General features: G+C 39.7%; 1 protein-coding gene across 3 annotated transcripts in view; it reads left to right on the top strand.

Moving 5' to 3' along the window:
* LOC137109155 (seizure protein 6 homolog) overlaps positions 1-23094 on the top strand; it is an 80293-nt gene that overhangs the window by 35243 nt on the left and 21956 nt on the right. For all 3 annotated transcript variants that reach the window (XM_067494628.1, XM_067494630.1, XM_067494629.1), the window contains exons 2-4: positions 8777-9511; positions 9961-10082; positions 21017-21209. In XM_067494628.1, coding sequence (XP_067350729.1) covers positions 8777-9511; positions 9961-10082; positions 21017-21209 — 1050 coding nt within the window. The remainder of the gene's footprint in view (positions 1-8776; positions 9512-9960; positions 10083-21016; positions 21210-23094) is intronic.

The following is a 23094-nucleotide window of genomic DNA, read 5'->3' on the forward strand; positions in this document are numbered from 1 at the left end:
ACAAATGAAGCAGCTGGTCAGGTGAGAACTAAGGTAGATCTTAAACTGTACTGTGTCTTAAGGTCTGGACTGAATTAGACACAGACACAGTGTCTTTTTTTATTGAGTTTGCCAGGAGGCTTATTTCAAAAGAAGGTGACTCTGCAGGAGAACATTCACACAGCGTGTCAGACTGAGACAACAGATTTCTAGTTTGCATGAGTGTTTGGGAGAGTGGATTGGGAAGAATCTGGCTAATTGTGAAGTGTGAAGTTTGAAAAGGCCACAGGGAAGTAAGCTGCCAGCCTGGTGCTAAATTTGTTCTTCACAGAAATATATTAATGTAAATAAATATTCTTTTAAAGGCAGGTCTCTTTGTATTACAATGAGCTGTTCTTCTGCCTTGACTTTGTGTTTTCACCCCTTACATTCTGCCACAGTCAGAGAAGGCAACTTAAATACAGTTTGCTAAGCAAGATAGCCGTGCTGAGTTTTTACCCCCACTGCTGCCATGCTTGCACAACACATGGACAATGCTTGCTTCATTTCAAATTAGTGTTATCAACATGAACACCAAATCACTGTTTGTTGATTAAAGTAAAACGAGCAACGGCCATATGTACTCAGTTCCTCTTGCAGGCATTTCAATTGAAATTTTCAAATAGGCTGGAAAAAAAAAAAAAAAAAAACAAGATCTTGAGGCTTAATTTTTCTGTTCAGAACAAAAACCCCCTATAAGCCACAGAGTATTGATGAATGTAACAACATACATCGGCATGTCAATGTGTCAAGCTATGACAGAGTACGCAGATAGGTTTACCGCTGACAATCTCTCAGTGTGTCCTTAGCACTGCTTTCCTTGAGCTGATGGAGTTGTTGTGGTGAAGTGGGAAATCATTTTAAAAATCAAAAGGCTTTTAAATTCACGACTAATGGCTGTGCTGTCAGAACGAAAGCCAAATATACGACCTGCAGCCTCAGAGAATGCTCTGTAAAGCAGAACATCACTCTACTTAGGTTAACATTACATATTCTAACTTCTATGCTATAAATAAGTAATACAGAACACAGCCAAATAAGAAGCACACTGACCAGCCACAACACTGTCACCTGTTGGGTTTATTCTTGCTGTGGACAGCTGGCTATGATCGACGGGCTGCAGAACACGCAGTGCATCACAGCTTGGGCTGCATAACCATAGCCCCATCATCAAGTGTCCGTGCTGACCTAACAAGACTGTCGCTTTTAAATGTTTTTTTTCCGTTAGTCCTGTTTCAGAACTACTCCTAAAAGACCCAGCGAATTCCCTACAACATGGTAACCCACCACAGATTTTAAAGTGGTAAGACTTGGTTCACCCACAGCTCTCTAATTGACTCCACCATGGAGTAAATGAGAAGAAAATGAAAAGATAAATTACTCTAATGGAAGGAAATGAAGTGTGAAAAGACACATTCCTTCTTATATTTCTTAGGAGGCAGCATGTTGGTAAATTGAAACACAAAAAGGATCTGGCTTATGTACGAGGCAGATTTTGGCATGATTACAGAAAAAGATGTAATTTTAGAACCAAGCATTTGTACGACAAGGCATGCACTCATTCCTTGATCCTTAGTTCTCTGGCAGAGTGGGGGGAAAAAAAAAAAGAATAATAATTAAGGTAAAAATAACAATGTCCAAAAGAAGACAGAATAACTGCGACATGGGAAATACAACTTAATTCAGCAAACAATATGATAAATTATAAAACAATTCATTGCTAATTAAACTGCTTTCAACCCCTCAGCATAGAGTTCAGATTTGTTTAATGCAGTCCCATTTACCCCCGGCAGCTTTGGTGCTTTACAGTAGATTTCATGCAAATAGTGGTGGTGGGTAGCTCTGTTTTGGTTCTGCTCCAGCTTAAAGGTCAGGTCTTATGAGCTTCCTAGCAGCATTAAGACACAGTTTGTTTAAAGGCTGTCTGAAGGACAATGCTCAATGAACCGACAGGCCATAATAAATGAAAGGGAAAACTTATGGTTCCGCTCAATGAAGTCAAAGTGCAGATGGAGGATAAGGGTTTCTCATCTCATCTCAATATAGTGTTATTCTTATGAAAAAAAAACTAAAAAAAAAAAAACAGACAGAATGAGAAATCTGATGCTTCAAAATCACAATCTGTGCACAGTCATGGATGCACTGTTTTTTTGTTTTTTATAGATCTACTGTGTGAGAAATAAACTGATCACCTCTTGCTTTTAGTTTGTTTTTTGAGAACCCAGTGCTCTATTATTTTAATTTTCTTTATTTACTTTCTGCTACCTTTTTGTTTTTATTTATTTCCACTTTCATGCATCCTTTACACCCACAAACTAAATTAAATGATCAATTCATTAAGTTGACTAATGGAATCATTTATCAGTTTCACCCCATTATTTCCTATAGTCTTTTGTCTTTGCTTTACCCAAACACACACACATGCAGACACACACACACACACAGTGTAGAATATGCACATACTGTGTGAATCGTAGCAAATGTCACTAATGGGAAATTTTCACCTTAGGTGTTAGAATGAATTAATGAAAGCAAACCTCCACTGAGGACCCTGGGAGGAGTTAGAGTGATCTGAAGACCTCGTATCTGAGCCCAACGGAAGCTGCTTATTGATTTGCTTGTCTAGTGGCTCTCTGTAATAATAAGCAAATAAAGCCCTTGGATATAAGGAGATTGATGTCAATCAGCCGCCTGCCTCAAGTGTGGCTTGTCCCATCTTATTAGCGCTCTCTCCTTGCACTGAGTGTTCACTGATGACTCCATTGATATGCAACTGAGGAGAGGAGGCTGTCTGTTGCCATCTTGAGGAGGATTCCCCTATGACTGCTCACTCTGTCATCTTAGTCAGTGCAGACATAGACATTGTCGTGGGTCCATGGAGTATTAGGCAAAAAAAAAAAAAAAATGACTTGTGCCTCCACTCTAAATGTCACACCTAATCAGAATGGCTGGACATTTATTCATTTATTAAAAGTGGTTCAGTACAGATGAGATACAGGTCTTCAAGCAAGCTTTACACATTCTGAAGTCTTGTGCAAAATATATTTGATTGGCTTTATGATTTCCTAAGAGGAAAACAAATGAAGCCTGTTGAGACTTGACATCAAATCCAGTTCGTACTCGTACTAAATTCAGATTCCACTATTAAGCATTTGTTAATGTGGCAGTTTTTTTTAAATTTTAAAAATACTCTAAGCCTTTCCAGAAGATGGGAATAGACCTACAGTAGTCTCCTTATGAAGACAGCCGCGCTAGTTTTATAGCAACATCCACCACTGCATTACACTGTCAGCTCTGATTTTTCTACATCAGTAACTAGAAGATGGTTGCACGTTTAGCCTGAGTTTTAAAGTAGTGATAAACATTAGCAATAAGGTTGGTGTGACATTATTGCTGGATGTGATGGGGCATAAGGACACAGTGGGTTCCCTTAGGAACACATGGCCATTTTCCACACTCTTGGGACCATTTGATTCCTCGGAGGCCCTGGCATATGCTAAATGTGCTCTACTGAATGTGCTCACGGAAGAAGGCTCTAACTGAGTAAATTTCCCCGAAGACAGTAAATGGTATTTTATTGTACTTGTGCTAGTACTTCAGAATAGAAGAAGAGTCATCTTAATTACCACCTTTAATTTATGAATTAGCTCTAATTAAACAGCTACTATTATTTGTTAGACAGTTACCCACAAAGCCTTGTGCGGCAGGTTGTCTACTTTTAGCAAAACTTCTATGACAACTAAAAGTACGGGACAATGCACAGGACAACTTTCACAAATGTTATTTCTGTCATCGCTTTTTTTATTTGTTTTTCAATCCTGGGGACCCAATGCAACTTGTGTGTGTGTGTGTGTGTGTAAAGGGCTATATAAGATAGCGTGACACCTATTTTGTGAACCTGACAGAGCACATGAAGATCACTTTGTTCTGACACTACACTGGTTTTGTCAGTATATAACAACACATCTATACCTGATTGGAGTCCTTCAAGCACAATAAATTTAAATTGGATGCCGCCTGGGTGTTATTGGATGGAAAAAGGTGAGAACAACGTCCGCCTGTGTTTCTATCTAGAGAATCAGGGTTTGGATAACAAATGAACCTAATTCAACCATTTGCATTATTGAAAAAAAATTTTTTTTACCATCACAAAAAGGATGGCACCTCCATTCCTTTGCTAGTTGTGTTCTTTGTCCATGTGTGAGAACAGAAGATGTCAAGAACTTAACATAATGCAGAAATGAACCCTCAACTTAGTAAGTGCAGCTTATTTGTAATCAAATGAATCGAGTACAGTACAACAAGAATTGATGTATAGCAGAGATTCTGTGTGTTTACTTGTGTTACCTGTTTATTCTGTAACAAAACAAACCTGGAGGATTTGAGGATTGACTTGTATATTTCACAAATACTTGACATGAATTGACTTACTAACTTAATACTGTTATTTTAACTTGTCATTGCTATTTATTCACATATTCTGCATACATGAACAATGACGAGCTGATTGTCTGCCATGTTAAGAATCTGGTATTAGGAGGCAGCAGTGTTGGCCAGTCAGATTCCAATGGGGGTTGTTTGCAGCCTGGTGTAGCCTCGGGCAGGAAGCCTACATTTTGAAATCATGTCTTTTGTTTGGCATTCTCAGCAATTACAGTTTGTCTTCTGACTATTGTGCATTTTCCCAGCCCAGCTGCATTTTTGCTTGAGCTTATGTTAGTATAAATGTGGAGTTTCACAAGTGATCCTTTATTAAAGCAGATGAAAGTTAAGACACAATTCATATCATTTGCAGAAAAGATTAGTGATCACATAATGAGTATGTTATCATACATTGCAAACAATGTGACTTGATGAGATTCATAAAATGAGTCAGTCACATACTGTACATGCACTCATCGCCTCAACAAAAGATATTTAAAATTCATTTGCGAGTGCCATTCTTTGAGACTTAAACTGTAAGCATCCAATTAAGGTCCAGAGACAAGAGCAGACCTGTACCAGCAGTTGCTCCTCCGTAATCACTACAGCGAGGTCTCCAACCTATACACATTGATCCTGTATTGATCTTTGTATGAGAAACTCAGGTTTAACCCAGTTCTCCATTCTCGCTTCCGAGTTCCACTCAATTTTCCGACTGAAGGGCAGCAATGAGGCGGTCAAAAGCAGTGCAGCACAGATAGAAACATAGAGTGCCACAAAGATAAGAAAATAAGAGGCGGCGGTAGGTTACCAATTTGATGCAGCAATAACGATAATCTTGGCAAAAGTATAATTCGGATTTCTGATGCAGAATCTGTGTATTTGAGACTCTTCTATACTTCGCAATTATGAGGAGGGGGCCAGCTTTGTATACTTAAATCATTTATGAAGACCTGCTTTTACACTCCTTATTCTCTCTGGTAGTGAGACATGTCAAATATGCTTAGTTTGCCTTTATAGTGCAGCTTTGGCTGCTCTTGTTGTGACAGAATAAGGCTACAAGGAAATGTTTCTCCTCCATCTTAGAACATCAAAAGGTCTTTGAATTGCTTCTGTCGCCAAGAAAGATAAATGTGGTTGTTACAGCTGCCAGTAAAATGTAAAACCATGTGTCAGTTCTGTCAGCCTGGGAAAAGCTTTGTAACAAAATTGTTTACTCTTCCTCTTAAATAGCCCGATCAAACTTTTATTAGTGTTCTGGGTGGTGGTAAAACTACTCGTTTGCGTTGGCAAAATGTTACATTGGCTTGCAAGCGTCATGAGCAAAGCAGAGCTTCTCCTGTGGCACAGTAAATTTTCACATGTATTCAGACGCAAATTTCTCGCTTAAAACTTAAATGCTTATTTCCTGCGATGGGAATCCTTACAGAGTCGATAAATACAAAGTCGGTTTTCCGATGTTTGCCTTCTGGTAAGCAGATTTAAGCATCTATCTCATATGCAGATCAACAGCTGTGCCTGTAATCAATACAGGCAAAATGAGTCAGCCAATTGTAGAACATGCAAGTTCTACAATTTAATCAAGGGGATTAAACATGTACAGACAATAGTCTGAATGGCTGTGAACCTCACCATGAACTCACAACCACAAGTTGTATTTTGTTATTTAGACACAGAGCTTTTTCCTGAAAAGTGATATGGCATTTTCAAGCGTTTCACATGCCGTGACACTTTACTGTATTTTAACCAGCGTTTAACATGAACACAAACATCATATTACCCACTACTTTAAATGAACCTTACATCTTTCGTGATCTCCAGCTGAGGCTCCTTCATCCTCCTGAAGCACTGTAGCTAATAGATACACTCGCTATAGCGATATCTCATTCATTTGCTGCCTGTGTCAACAACATCCTTTCATCTATAAGCATGAAAAGCATGCTGACAGCTTTTCTGCCTCATTAAGACAAACTGTCATGCAGAATGCAAGCTAATTAAGGTGTCAGAGCAGACGGCATTGTTTCATGTAGACACATGTGCCTAGACACATAAGAGGATTATATGAACTCCCTCCCTTTTTTCACAATTTATCTTAGCTATTATTTATGCCGTATTTCAAAACACATTAAATTGTTTTATTTTAATATTGCCAGGTTTAGGTCAGTGAGTTAGCCAGAGATTGTACAGCTGCACTGAGTATGGAAACAGGGAAATATGAAGGTGGAAAAGTACTGGAAATTGGATGCAAAGAGAGAAAGATGGAGACTGCATTGATGCTGCCATGAAAGAAAGAATTCACACTGGGCTGTAGTATTATTAGTCAGCTCATCTCACCGTTCTAAATGGATGGTGATTGCCATAGATGTTTCATTTTTGTCCAGCAGTACCCAGAGAAATACATTGTATTCCCATCTCTATTTCAATGAGATGAAAAATAGAAAATCCTTCCAACACAACAGTAAGTCAGCTCTAGATTTCCCAAAAAAAAAAAAAAAAAAAGAAAGACTTTCTACATAAACGTTCATCAAAGAGACAAAAAATGTTTGTTGTCATCTGAGTATGGATAGGATAACTAGCAGCCAGCTGGAACATTCGAGCAACAACTGTCCTGTGAAAGTCACTAAGGACATGCAAAGAAGTTCATCTATGCTAATGTTTACACTGTCGGGAGCATTTAAGGGTCTGCAGTGGTTGGGAGCCATCAAAATGTCAGATTTCCCCCAAACTGCTGGTGTGAGGAAAATGTAGCTGATAATGGGGTAAATATGGCACTCTTGGACTCACAGTGCTATCATTTGGCTACAAAAACACTTACACTGCATGAGCCGATTGGCCTGTCTGTCCTTGTTGAGCTGTTAAAAGACACACTGAGACCTGAAATGGCATAAATGTGATTCGACAGTGAGTTTGATCAGGCTGTGTTGTTTCCTTATACTTGGTTAGTCAACTTCTAACGGTGATAAAGCCTCTGTAGCTGTTTCTTTAAATGACTTCCCTGAGGCAAATCTCCAGTCTTATATAAATGGGTGACCTATTGTGCAGAGGCAGATATGACAGATGTCACAAAGAGATGTCCAGTTTTTATACTTTCAGTCTTTGCTGTAATAATCGGGTTTATGTTGCTTATTTCCCAGGAGTAAAATAATGTTATGTTTCAAAGTTATTGTTTTATGCAATATTAAATGTGTGCATCTGTCAACAAACTCTAATGTTGTTTGCAATAAACTGGAGCTCAGTCTGTCTCTTCGATATATTTGCAGTGTTACTGTCAAAATGCCAAAGTTACAGCAGTGAACATCTTTAATTTGGCGCTTACTCTGAAATGATATGTCAAAGTTTCACTTTTAAACTTGTTTCAGCAACTGTGTTTTGTGACAACCAGTAATGTACAACACTATTCATATAATATACATTGTTTTTGGCTAAAATGTATTAGTTTCCGTTTGTTTGTTAAAATTTCAAATCTGACACCTTCTCTAAGCTGTGCACGATTTTTCCCCCTAATCTATTGTCATTGAATCCTTTAGTCTTTGTAACCAGTGGACCTATGCACTGTACTGGTGTATTTTATTTTTTTAATCTGGATATATATGTATTGATACTAAGAAATTACCATACAGCACCTTTTTAAAATACTTCCTGCACTCTGAGAGAATAAGAACAGTAGCCTACAGAAGCAGCTCTTTGAGAAGCATGTGTCTTTAACCGGTTTTATCTGATAAGTAACTAGACAATTTCTGCCCAGTGCTTCTCTGCTTTGAGACTTCCCTGCCTCTGGTGTATGATTGCAGTGTTTGTCTTTTACAGTATAATAAACTTGTTTTGTGCAATCCACATGACTGTTTAAAGAATGTCGTTCAAGATAGCTCAGTGAAACGGTCAATATGCCAAATATTGAATAAAAACAATACACCGAGGATGCTCTTGGACGTACACTGAAAAAGATACTATCATACCGTATCATGTGTATTCTACATTATTTGCAGTGACCTATATAGACTGTTTTGCTATTATTAAAGCTTCTATGGTAACTATGAAGGATAACGCTATGCCATTGTCCCCACCCCCAAAAGCCACGCACATACACACACAGATGTCGATGCATAATGAACTGATTAAAATAGCAGCAAAATATGTGTGGAAGAATTATAAAAGAGGACAGCCTCTCACCTCATTAGGCATAATTTTGGTAGATTATAGGCTGGCAGGGTTGATGATTCAATAATGAAACTGTCAAAAAGACACACTGCTCTCTACTGTATGCTGCTTTCCTAGTTCAGTGGGCTGTAATATTTTGCTTAACGCAACCATGTTATCTCTATTCCTTTTCTTTTAGGTCCAAAAGAAAGCAACGGCATCAGTAAGGGGTCACTAGGCTCAGACAAATCCAGTGTCCTCTTCACGCAATCATCGACACGGGACACAGAAAGCGAAGTCACCACAGTCTCGCCGCCGAACATCCCCAACCATCAGCCTGTTCTCAAGGGCATGCTGCTTCATGAGCACCTACTTACAAGGGACTTCCAGGGGGACCAGCACTTTTTTAGGAGGGATGGCTCTGTGGCTGGATATCCCACCATGCCAGGTGTTGCATTGGATGCAGGAGACCCTGTTACTCACTTGGTGCCCCATGAGGAAGCTCCGGCCTTCTCAGACTTTGCCACTACTACTACTGCGGCCGCAACTTCCCCACTGACCACATTTTCTCCCACAACACCAAGGCCACCCATTTCCCTCCCTCAAAAGAAGTTGTCTAAGGAGAAGACCAGGGGGACAGACAAGGTAGAGCCAACGACAGACTCCCTCACCACTCAAGTGACATTAAATAAGAAAGTCTCAGATGCTAAAAACCCGGAGACTTCCCTATCATTACAGAGAAGTCGATCTCAAACTTGGAGCACTTTTCCAGTAGAGACCACCCTTGTACCCTCCCCAATGAGGGTTGAGAAAGAGGAAGGTAGGGAGACCCCACTGAAGCACAAAACCAACCGACCTGAAGTGTCCCATGTTCAAGGCACCTCAACAACGTCCACAGGAGTTATCACAACTGCTGTCACCACCATGCAAACGGGTAATGTTCATGTTTTTGTACTACTTATGTTTTCTCTGACTTTTAAAGATGACTTGGAAATAATTAGCAGTAGCAACAATATCATTTTCTCCACAGTTGGAATAGTTTTTCCTGTAAGGTGTAACACCTTCATAGTAGGGGACACGAAAATTAGATATTAGGCTATAAACATCAGTGTGGTTCATTTCGCATGCTGCACACAACTATTCATCTCTCCACCAGGGATAACAGAACTGCTCATGTGTCAAAAACAATCTGATTTTCCCTGATGTGCCCTGTCTGTCCTTCCCACTGGCCACATAGGGCTGAAGGCCCAGATGAGCAGTGTCGGAGTAGAAATCTGAAGAGATGGTTAGGGGGTTACAGGCCACAGAGACACAGGTGGGCTGTCAGAAAGATCAGTGGTCCGGGAAAAAGGGATTCACTTTTCTTTTTACTGTCTCCCACAGAGCCGTGCGGTCTGAATTTCACTGACCCTGAGAGTACCATCGAAATCCTGCAGCAGCTTGACACTGGAGTGGAGTGTAACTACTTGGTTACTGTGTATCTGGGATACGGCATCGAGGTTCAGGTCAGTGTGAAGGCTCACATTGATGACCATTTTAAAAATAATTACATATAAGAAATAGTAAACTACTTAACAACAAGTTAAGTCGCCATATTTAAATTTATGCTACAAGCAATTGGAGCAACATTGGCATCAATTTACAATTGTGCTTCTGAGCAGCCAATGTGTTCATACCCATATTTATTCTGCTTCCAACCCATGAGAAATAATATGGCTTTCAGCTAATAAATGTAAAAAAAAAAGGGAAATAATGTGGCAAAAAGGGATTCATTCAAGTAATGAGGAGCACTGACATATTTTGGGTTAGTCTTAGCTGTTACAGTGTCTTGTGTGGGTTGACGGAGATAGACAGGAAGCAAATTGCTCGGGTGAGTAGGTGGATGGGGGGCACAAGTGATGGGGTCTGTCTCAGGTTGAATGTTTGCTTGCTAAGTCTTTTCAGAAAAGGTTATAAAAATTAACTGTCACTGTGTGTGTGTGTGTGTGTGTGTGTTTGTGTGTTCCCTGGCATTTGCAATTCCTCAAACACCTCATTTACCATTGGGGACTTTAAAATGTGTGAGCTTTGTCTTGCTGCCTCTGGAGGGCTAAGATAAGTCTTGACAGAGTATATGTTGAGAGTGTGTTTTTTTCCTCCCAAAGCTTCTTCTGGGTAGCTTAAGTAAATCTTGAACCACTTACAAGTGCAGAGACATTCACCTGTACATGTGAAAGCACGCACACATACTCTACATGCATTTGACCTGATTTGACGTAGAAAAAGAAAAGAAAAAACATAGACATATTACTTTCTCAAACATCTACCAAGCCTGATGAAGAAACTGGAGATTTCCTTGTGTTTCAGCACCACAACGTGAACAGATGGGACCACTGTCTCCCTCCCCCCCCCTACAGCTAATCTGATAGTAATCTGATGGCAAACTATAACAAACAACTTCTTGGCATGGCTGGAGAGAATGAGAAGCCATGGTCTCTGTTCCTGGCAAAGATATAAACTGACTGAAAATGGAAAGATAGAAGTCATCTAGAAAAAGTCAAGCTTGCGTCATACTTTCTCATCATCAGTGTGTGAACCTCCTTGGCATGGAGGGTTTTGAAGGAATGAAGGAGATCACAACATGCAGACTTGCAGACTAGCAATGTGCAGAGAAGTGTTACACAAGTGGCACTTTTGGAATATTTTTGGAATTAGAAGATATTTACTGTAATTCCTATCATTTTTACACAACCACCCATCTAACTTGTATTTTTATTTTTATTTTTTGTGCTAGTTTTCATAAATAAAAAAATGGTTATTATTTAGGTAAAGGTAGACGAAAAGATGGACGTACATTTGGCTGTCAGCAATGGGATTTGCCTCTTTGTTATCTAGTACAAATAGAGACAATCGCAGAACACACTCAGTATTTAAATATGAGCATTGCTGCAATGCAGCTGCAATGTTACCACCATTCTAAGATTTCATATTTCGCATACGTTTTATGTATAGAATTTTGATACGTAATTTTGAACAGCAAAATACATGGCTCCTGTGCCAGGTGTTGAACTTATTTGTCATTGTCACACACTCTGGAGGGATCACAAACTCTGTTCAGCTGGAATTTGATACATTACCATAGGGAGTATGCTTATGTTCAACATTGTAGAATAGGAGAGACATTAGGGTTGAAATACATGTACTTGTTTTGGCAGCCGGCCTCCGTTATGGAAGGGAGTAATCATTATAACAGACAGACCAGCAGTTTGCAAGGGCGAATGAGGGAAATTAGGTGACAGCAAAACTCTGAAGGACAGATGCAGTGACTGTACAATAAATATTATGCCGGTGTAGTCAACTCTTTGGAATTACCTGGTTTACTGCATTAATTGGTCATCAAAACAGTTATGAAATTTTGTGTTTTTATTGGCAAAAAAACTAAGTGAATCCTTGCATTTAATGACTGGACGAACATCTGTCAGCTCAGCCAGATTTGCATGATGTCTGTTGTAAATGGTTCTCTTCAGCTGAGTCTGCTGATAATAGGGCAGGCTCTGACTGGGCTGCTCTAAAAGTCAGATCTTTCTTTGTTTAAAGTCATTCCATAGTAGATTTACCTTGATGTGTAGGATAATAGTCTTCAACTGGCAAACAGCCTCCCTGACATTATCACACAAGATACTTGGGAATTCATTTTTCAGTTTTTCTGTTACGGATAGCAGGTTGTCTACGCCCAGAGGCAGCGAAACAGCCCCAAATAATGGTTCCCCTTTTACCAAACTGGGATGATATTGTGACGCTAGTATGAAGTGTCCTTTTTACTCCACACACGGTGCTCTGTGTTCTTCCCTAACAATTCAAACTTAGTTTCAACAACCTACAGAACTTTTATTAAACATATATGTGAACCAGCTTGAATGATTCCTTTCAGCCATCGGCACATAGGAGGTAACTCCTACGGAAAGCAGGCAGGCAGTAAGTCATAATGAAATGTCTCACTCTAAGACAGTTTGTAGACTGATGTAAATCAAGCCTCTTTGAGACGGTAACCATTTCAAGCTCTGTGACAACCAACAGTTCTTATTCGGAGGTCTTGTGGGATCTCTTGGTGAAACATTATTCCACAGTCAGATTTCATCAGTTTATGAGAAACAACCCCAATAAATAAATAATAATAATAATAAATAATAAAGCTTTTTTCCCACACCAGGTCTGCAATCTTGTTTCATTGATTGAACTCCAGATTTACTAACTCCTGAATCCAATTAGCTCATGTTTACGTTATTAGCCTAGAGGTTCACATAGTTTTTCCAACCTACAGTGTGAATATTTGGGGGGATTTATTCAATATGGACAAGAAAGAGTTCATTTGTAGTAGTAACTTAGTTGAAGTTCTGACCATATCTTTATTAAATTCATACATAATGGTAGATAATTCCAAAGGGTTACTGTTTTTTGCCACTGTAATAGGTTGACTGTGTCTGTCATTTCAACACCCAGACACCCCTCCGATTTCCACCAGTATTCAGAAGGATCACAGAGATTGGTGGGGAATAAATAAGCAAGATCAGACCTTTTCTGAATTTAGTCAATACTCCTTTCAGCAGTCTGGCAGCTTGCGGGAGCAGGAGGATGAAAAATGCATCAGGGGAATTTACTGCCCTTAGCCTGACTGTTCAACTCCTCTGCTACAGCTAACAGCATATAATGCATCGCCCCATCTGGTGATTCTGGCCACATTACAATTTATTTGCAAAATAAAATACTAGGAAGCTGATTTAACACCAACCTTTATAAAGTGCAGATACATACAGCAACTAATAATCTAATAAACATTGAAAGTATAATCAAAAATGTGTTAATACCATATAAAGCAATGCATGACTTTTGAACAGGTAAAGTGAAAAAAAAAACAGTTATGAGTAAAGAAGTAAAAAACAGATTTTTCCCTGTCATGACATAGCAATTAAATTAAAGTTAGCAAAGGATGATGAATCACATCAAAGGCAGATCAGGTTGCAGAAAAAAAGCTTTCGGGGTTTAATTCTGTGACTGAAGGTTTATACTATATGCAGAATCAATTTTTGCAAAAATCTCTACTGAGGTGGGATTTGATGTAATAAATTATGAATAATAAACACATATTGTACACAATCAATGGTGACCTTAGAGTCTGATGGGGCCTCAGGCTAAAATGTATACATCATAAATCCGGTATGCTTAAGATATGGAAAATACAATAAAATTCACACCACACCACACTGGACATAGCACAATTAATATACAGAGTAGTGATTTATAGTACACCTGTTCAATTTATTTTCATTTAAATTTCATAACTCAGCATTCACAGTTTACAGTTCCTCAGTTTACTACAGAAAAAGCTTTGTCCGAGTCAGTTGATTATTTGCAGCCTGCTACATAAGCTAACACGTTGACTTCTGGTGACTCCAATAAAGCTGGACACACCTTAGTTAGAGCAAATATAAAATGTGATAACTACTCTTCCTTTTCATCAGCTGGTTTTTACTAGTTTGTTTACACTGAATCACGTGTTACTTGAGAGTTGGGGTCCTCTTAGGGAGGTCTGCCACTGGTAGAGTCATTGCAAACTTTGCACGCAGTCAGTGTTTAACTTTTGCCAGCGCTCAGGGGGCCCCCTACTGGCCTGGAGCCCCCAGTAGTTGCCTGCTGGCACGAAGCGCCTCTCTACAAAAGATTTTATACGAACAGAATTTATTCTATGACAAAAACAGCGAACATTTTTCTATGAAAATTTCTTCTATGAACTGATGTGAAGAGGACACTGTTGTTGCTATAGTTGCGTACAGGTCTATTAAGTCAGTTCCACCTCTCGACTGTATAATTACAGGTGGAAATGAAATTTCTAGTGAGTGAAATCTTAAGCACATCATATTTCTGTCCTTTATTTTCATCTACTATTCTCCTCAGTCACTTTGGTAATAAGGTTTTAGCAGAGCAAAGATTGAGGTTTTCCAGAACTGGGCTGTGGCATTAAAATGCTTAAAATCTGTTTTGGTGCTTTTTTATTTGATCGACTAAATCCGGTGGGTTAGCTAGCTATCAGCTCCTTCCAGACCATCTGTCCCGCTCTGATATCTCTGTCTCCTCTGCTCACTGATCTACCTGCCTGAGTCTCAAGGAGTTGCCATCTGAGGCTCTGCACAGGTTGTCCCAGCTCCGTTTCATGAGGGCCACATCCGGCACTCTTGCTAAAAGAAAATGCATTGTGTGGGGAGGACTGAGAGCGGGCGATACCTTTCAGGGGTTAGGAACCCAGACATGGCCAATTTCTCCCACTGCCACAAACATAGACTGAGCAAGTGTATCTGTTTTCTGACGGGTTTAAAGCAGCATCATGCTGCATCAGAGCTGTATATCTCTTCTCTTTTCCAACTTATTTCCATTACTTTTTTGTCTACTTGTCAAGCTGTTCTGTCTCAGCCAGTTTCGATGCATGTGAACTGTGAACTTTTATTTACATGAGAAAGGAACTAAATTCTATGATTATAGCTTGACTTGCTATACGATTGCTTTGCTTAAAAGAACAATGTAACACTCAAATGTTAAGCAGGATTTCAGTCATTCTACGTTGCAACAATGATGGTGGATCAAAAAACTGGAAGTAGGCCTATATTGGTAGGGAGTTTCCCAGTAAAGGATCCATCAAGTTAAAGAGAGCACATAACTTTTGTTTCATTAATTAAAGCTTATAAATATCAAACAAAGGCTTTGAGTCTCCGGGGGTGAAATTACCGCTTCCAAGTTTTTCATCCTCAAATGAGCGAAAATTGTTTCAGACAACTCCAAACAAACTAAAGTAAAACTTCAGAACCAAACATCTAATGAGCTCAAGGCTGCATGTACTAATGAGTTACACCCACTGTAAGACGATGATAAAGCACTGTTGAGTTGGATCAGCCCCCTTTTGAGGATTGAGACATTACAGAGCATGCCGAGTGTTTAAAGCTAACCTCGACTCAAGGGTTAAAGATCGGTATTTGATGCTGCCTCTGCGACCACGCTCCTCTGACTCCAATCAATAGTCATGTTAATAAGCAGCACCAATACTTGACACACAGCCTCCTCTCAGTGCTGGCTGAATTACTGTATTGATTCTCGCACTCTCATTTTAATTCCAGCATTTCTTACAAAGGAATCAAAATGTACAAGGCATTGACCCAAGGTCTGACTGTGGCTGGTGAGGGAGGGAATTAAATTTCTTTTGTTGGTTGCCAGTGACCACTAGTATTCCCATCAGATGAGAGAGCCACAAAAAAGTGTTATGAAATTTCCACCAAATCACGTCGACACTTTTTGTGCAACTTCTACAATACACTGCTGCCTGTAATTCTTCCTCTTCACCTCTGACCTATTTTAAGTGGTGTTTTAAAAAGGCAGCGCGCATGTTTTGACCATTATGTGACTCAGGTCCCCAGTAGCACAAATCACACAGTGCGTACCAGATATGTCTGAGAGAAACTGAGTAATGGGGGCCAAGACAGGCTTTCTGCCTTTAATCAACCTGAGATGAGGCAGAAGGAAGCCTTCATTATGTTGTGCCTTGGGGGAGTACGGCAGGACATAAAGAAGGCCAGTTTGATCTTGATGAGCTTTTTAGGGTGTCAGGGCTTTGCTGAGATGAGTTTTCATGGGGCCTAGCCATCCTGAGAGGAATGCTTTCAGGTGACACTAATTGCTCCTCCACCCAGCTAGCTGTCATAAAGGGAGAAGACTCTGTCTGGCAGAAGGCTATGTTCTCTCCAACTCTTTCAGCGTCACGATGAGGATGGGAGAATAAAGATGCATGCAAGAAAATATGAAGAGTAATCAGCAATGCATGAATTTAAATCTATGCAAAAATGCACACTGCAGTAAATAAACTGAGATGTCAAGGCCCAAGAGGCAACTCTGAAAGTCGGGCTGATTTATCAGAGAGCAAGAATCTCATCTCATGAAAGTGTTTCAAATGCAGATGATGTTAATATCTGCTTTGCTCTAAGCTTCTGAAAGGGAAAATATTGAACAATAACATTTGGGAAAGATGGCCACGATGTCGAGATGGCATTTCATGATCCCAGGAGCATAAAATCAGCCATCTTAAATGTGACATAATTGACAATGAGCAAGTCGGTATTGTATTCAGCCACTGGCTCCAGCACATTCTCATTAACATTCAGCATTGCTGATTGGTGAGGATCCATTGTTTTAGACAGCAGGGCAAACAGGAAATGGCCTTGGCTGTTTTATATGGAGGTGAATGTTTAATTAAGATAACGCTTTTTCACATAATGAGCACTGGAAGAACTTCTGTATGAATTTATCAGGAGATACACAAAAACACCAAGCGGATGTGGTGTACCAAGATTATTCAAATGTAAGCCTTAGATATGGGGCAGTGTAGGTACACCACCAGTATGCTGCGCTGTATAAGCCAGTGGGTTTTATCATAGTAATGATGACACTGCAGCTGGTGAGTCCAATGGCTGCTGATTTATTGCCCCCAGCAGCAGGGTCATTTAATTTCCATGTATAGTGGGATCATTTTGATTACATACTGCTCATTCTGCATCTGCAATGGCTCCTGTGAGTCGATGTAAATGTTCATTGCAGAGCACCACCAGATGTTTTCAACAGTAAATTATCAGAGAGAGCCAACCTCTGTGGACAGTTAACTCCTACTGTGTACTTATGAATAAATTCATACATGAGTGAATAAAGATTAGATGCCACGTGTAAAAAAAAAAGTCTAATTTGTTTGACAGATTGTTTTTTTAAACGTACCAGGAGGAAAATTTTTCCTTCTGTGCAAAATACAGTTTCATTAGCGATTTTGTTTCTTTTTAAAAGTAGATAGCAACTCTCTAATTACATGATACAGTTTTAATTTATCTCTTGATGTCTGTGGGACCAACTGTAAGATCCTAGCAGTGACTCGAGTCAGAGTAAAAGCCATGGCAGGCTGCTTGGATGTGATAAGGTAAATCTTCACCTCTGCTCACTCTTCACTCTCATAATTTAACACTGTAGCACACTAGAGGACCCTACTCTACAAAGGTCACGGAAAAACAGGAAGATCAAGGTATTCAGCCCTGCAAATATTGCTTTCGTTCCAAGCCTTTTCTATTCGGAGTGCATTTTTAGGCTCGTCAATTGCAGTGTGGCCTTGCAGGATGGTCTGTTCATTATAGTGCTTTGATTGTAAGACAGTGGCTAGTGGAGAGAGATGACCCTCTCCTCCTTTCATTTTGAGTGGACCCAGGGAAATTTTGGAATAATATTGGAACAGTGGTTGAGAAATAAAGGAGTGCTTTATGTGAAAGTGCACCTAGCTACAATAGACCACAGTCTTTTCTTGCATTGCTTAGTACTTTCCTTTCATAAGCTGGATGAAAAACACTATACAGACTTCCTTCTCTCAATACAATTCTCAAACTCGAACAGCACATTGTTTAGATGGCATGCTCAGATAATGTTGTGGTTGGTGCAGAAGTGTGCTTGGTCAGCCAAATCACTGGTCCCATAAATGTGTCTGCTGAGGCAGAGATTCCAGCTAGGGCTTACAATAAACCTGCTCTCATTACAGTCCAGAGGAACATACATGTGTGCAATACAGTCTCTGTGTGTGTGTGTGTGTGTGTGTGTGTGTGTGTGTGTGTGTGTGTGTGTGTGTGTGTGTGTGTGTGTGTGTGTGTGAGTGAAAAAGAGAGAGAGAGAAGGAGAGAGATTAAGTCCCTCTGGGCATTTTTCTGCAGCCATGGTGAAGATAAGGTAGTCTGATGTCCCCTGACATGGCCAATGATTCATAATTGAGGCAGGACAGCTGTTGCTGGCTGCACTGACAGGTCCCAGGGTGGATGACAGATGATAGGGCCCTCTGGGACCAAGCTATCAGTCCAAATGTTCAATGTACACTATCTGCTCACCTGTCCTTCATAGGCCTCCCTGGTATATGTACTGTAAACTAAGTGGTCTCAGGCACACAGTTTGTTTGACCTTGCTAAATATGATTATAAGTTATTTCAGTATCACAGGTGGGGTGAGATGGAGTATCACATAAACCCTAGCAAAATCATGTAGTGAATTCAGATTAAATGCTGCTATTTTAAAAATGTCGTAAAATTGTTGGCTGTTCATGACTAAGTGTCTTCAAACAATATTACTAACAATATTGTTAGCATTAATAATGCCTAACATATTGTATTGTAATTCTTTAAATTGCTATGGGTTATGATGAGCTAAATCAATTGCAAAAAGGTTCACATTTAGTTAATAATAAACGTAACGGCTTAAATATGAAAAGACGCTCAATATTCTTTAGTGCAACTGCACATAATGATCACTGTGATGCATTACAGTGGCTTCAGATTGAGGGCATCCTGATTTGTAGCCTGAAACTCATCACATTGTAATAATTTGAAACGGAAGTAGAGAAATTGGTCTCAATTTGGCTTTTACTTACTTCATATGCTACATTTGTTTGAAATTCATTTTGAAATTTCTTATTCCCTGAAAGTATGAGCACTGTATAATTCCATTGAAGAAGAACTACAGTGCTCCACTGTATGGTGAATTATGAGGGTCTAAGATGAGCGAGTAGTATCCTGATTTGCAAAACATCCAAGCCGTCCTTATTAACTCAGAGACAAAGAGGCAGAAGTGAAAAAAAGAGAACTGTGCCTAAGGCTTTGTCATTGCTGTTGCCCTTGAGAAACAAGGAATCTGGAATCATGTGACACACTGTGACGTTGCTTTTTGGGTCTTTTGCAATAACTAAAATACCTAAGCTTTATGCAGTTTGACATTGTGCAGACATTATGCAGTTTGTGTTACATTTTTTTTTGTCTCTCTCTTTCATACACACACGCACACACACACAGCACTGGTGTATCTGTTGTTTGAGTACTTCAGCTGCTGCTTGACTGCTTTCAGTTTGTCTGAAAACCTACAGAGGGGTGTTTAATTCTGCTTGTGATAAAAATCAAATCAATCGAAGTGGCTGACCTCATGGATCATTGCGGAAGAAGTCACCTCCAAGCTCAATCTCAGAGTGTCCATTAGCCTCTGTGCTTATTGTCAGCTCCCTGTCAACTGAGTGACAGTTAGCCAACGTGACTAAATTCATTTGGCTGCCACTGTGGTGCAATGTGCTCATCCGACTGACTGTCTCAGCTTTTCCTGGCTGTTGCACTCACTCCTGCGCACGTATTATCTCAGGGACATCAGCCGATAGAGGACAAACCTTTTTAAGCTTCATGGCATACCTAAGACCTGAGCCCACAACCTTTGACAACATCAACTTTTAGAACATGACATGAATTGTATTGCTGGTTAAAACAGATAGGGTTGGACTACTGTAGCTGTGCAGGAGCACTTGTCTTTCAAGACAGGAGCTGGGCCTATATACATCTGGTTACAAGATCCATTAGGCACTGGGCAGTGGCCTACTTTTTTTTACCATGGTATAACATAGAAATAGTGTTCTGGTCTTATTGTGTGCAACTATGAACAAAGCTAAAATAAACAAACTCAATAATTTGATTTACAAAATAAAGGATTTATAGTTTCATTCAGACTACACAAGATTCAGTGCTGGATTAGATTTAATAAGTCCTAGCACTATGCAAGACTGCCTTGCAAAAGTAAGTGAAGGTGAAATCTTATTTATATCACACAGAATAATAATCACAGCCTGCTCTTGGATTTGCGTGCTTCTTTAATGGTTCTACGGGGAATAAATCCGATGTGGCTCCAAAACATAACTCTACTCAGTGCTCCTACTGTACCTCACTAAATGCATGCAATCCTGCTGTGGTTCTTTCAACACATTTAGCTGCAGATGCCATTCATATTTAAAGAGGAGAACACAAAGAGAGGATGAGTCAACCATCCAACACAACCTGAGTGGAATGACCAGACAGATTCTACATTTACTTTAAAAAAAAAAAAAAAAAAAAAAAAAGGGTTACAGTCCGGGGGTGGGTTAATCAAAACATATCTCTGCGAAATCTGCAACTGTGTTGGTAGACAACTGAGCAAAGTAACACAGCAGGTGACCCATTTTTCCAGTGCAACATTATTAGTTGAAACCTGGCTTTAAATGGAAACACATGCTGCTGCTGAATTAAGATTCCATCTGGTGTGAACTGAGACATCATAAGTCAACAGTTACTCACCGTGTTTGTGTGCAGTCAGATTTTTTTATGTACACTGATGTAGTCAATCAATTTGGTCTGCAATTCTTTTGAAAGTGGATGGAAATAAATGAAGAAATAGAAATTTTATGTGCCGACTCTTACCTTTAATAATTCTTTGTGTGAGGTGGTTTTCTACTCCTTGTCAAGGGCAATTCAGTCAGTTAGCAAGACAGCATGATGTGCAGAGGTGCAGCCATCAAGGCCTGTGTATAATCATATGGGACGGTCTGTTTTTGTTTTAGGTTCTAAATGTGAGTGTGCTGGAGGGAGAACAGGTGACGGTGGAGGATACGGGAGGCAGAGAACCCTTCACCTTAGCCAACGAGTCCGTCTTGATGAGGGGCCTCATATTACGCAGCTGGAGCAATCAGATTTCCATCCGGTTTCGTAGTGACCAACAGCACAACTCTGGATTCCTCCTTTTGCATTACCAAGGTGAGACTGTGTTACATTTGCAAGCAGTGTGTCGGACCAACCAAAGTTCAGTGGGTTTAGCGTATTGTAAATACAGGACTGCTACAGAAGTAAAGTGTGCTCTTATGTTTACATCTTATGTCTTACGTCTCTATTTTCCTAGTTGAAAGCTACATTCTTTGTGTGCAACTACTTATGTTTCTGCATCATTTTACTGCAGAATCTCAGAAATTGCTGTAAATTGCGTGACGATGAATCTCTGATTCTGTTGATGTTCTCACAACATCCTAAGCTGTCGTGCACAATGTGTGGCGTCTATTGTAGTGTAGCTGATGAGTTAGCAAGGCCGTTAACATTTTAATTTATTTATTCCAGCTACTAGTCCTGTGAATACTAACTTCCACTGACCTTTTCATAGAGTTGAAGTAGAATTAATTTGCAGCAGCAAACCTTGTCCGTAAAAAATAGTTGCTATATGTGTTTTGTGAATATGAGTGCTCATAAATTCCTCCCTCCCCCTGCTTGTCTCGTGCATGACATTGATCTTTCATGTCTGCAACAATGTCTGTTTATCTTAGCAATCACACAAAGTGGCCACCAATTACACGCCCCATCGATTTCAGTTGATGGTGGAAGCTGATGGACAAAACATTCATTCCACCACATTACTGTGGCACTTTTCATCAGCCCTAAAATGAAAGCGACCATCAAAACCCTGCTGCTGACATGAGATAAATCAGCCCATCGCTGTTGGATGTGTGAAAATCGGTGTGCGGTCAGGCTGAATGATGACAGTGAGGGGTCAGTGCAGATCATACAGAGTGATGCATAGCTGGGAACAGATGGGGAAAATAAGTTGATATATTACAGTGTCACGCGTACTTTTCTCCTTCACCTCCCTTTGTGTTGTAAATATTATTCAGCATAACTGGGTGAAATTATATTTTAGACATACTGATGAACTTAGATGGATGATCTCTGCTTTTTCTTTGGAATCCTTTGTATTATTGAAAAGATTAATTCATCCAGTTGCCCGTGGCACGTTAACATTTTATAAATTTAATGGCTGCATGGCACTATGCACTGAGACACTGAGAGGAGTTTACAGAAAAACTTGCTGAGTAGGGTATGTTAGGTGCAGTTGCCTCTTGTCAAAGTAGACACGGTATGTTTTCGAAAGCGTGGGGCAATGGGTAATTGAAAAAAAGGTGAAACTCCAATATCATCAGTTACTGCGCTTACGTCAAAATGGTCAAAAGTAGCTCTGAGTATCAAAGTATCTTCATTTCTTAAAATAATGAATCTCATATACAAAGAGTGTTTCATTCCTACAGTAACATGGGCTCAACCCACAGGACATCCAAAGACTTTACTGCTAGCGGCTGTTGTTTTTATACGACAGTGGATAGTTCTGAATACTTTATGGTATCAGTAAAACCCTTATAAAATTCTTTCGCATACAACAAACAGTTTTCGGCATTTAATCGTTGCCTGCAATAGTGACATGTAAAATAAATTGCATGTGCGTCCACTAAAAAACGTATTTGGTTTAGAAGTAAATTTCACAAATTTAATTTCCCTAATGAGTGTAAAAAAAAAAAAAAGAAATGCAATGAGCAGATTTCTTTAAGATTAGACGTGCTGAGCAGAAAAGATATTTCAATTTGTGTCCGTCTCCTTGGTAAGCAGTGTATCACCTTGTCCTTTATAATGGGTTGTGAGAAATGTGATTGGACAAGCGTGGAGAGGGAGACAGAGCTGTAGAGAGATGGATCTCAGCTCAGGGTAATTAATATCTGCTGCTGCTGCATTGGCTGCGCCTGTGAGGGCAAACTGATGGATGCCTCTATAAGATCAGCAGCAGGCCTAAAACTTGGAACATGGTTCTACAGTAAGTGTATTTTAC

This window comes from Channa argus, chromosome 24, assembly GCF_033026475.1.
Source record: "Channa argus isolate prfri chromosome 24, Channa argus male v1.0, whole genome shotgun sequence".
Classification (NCBI taxonomy): Eukaryota; Metazoa; Chordata; class Actinopteri; order Anabantiformes; family Channidae; genus Channa; species Channa argus.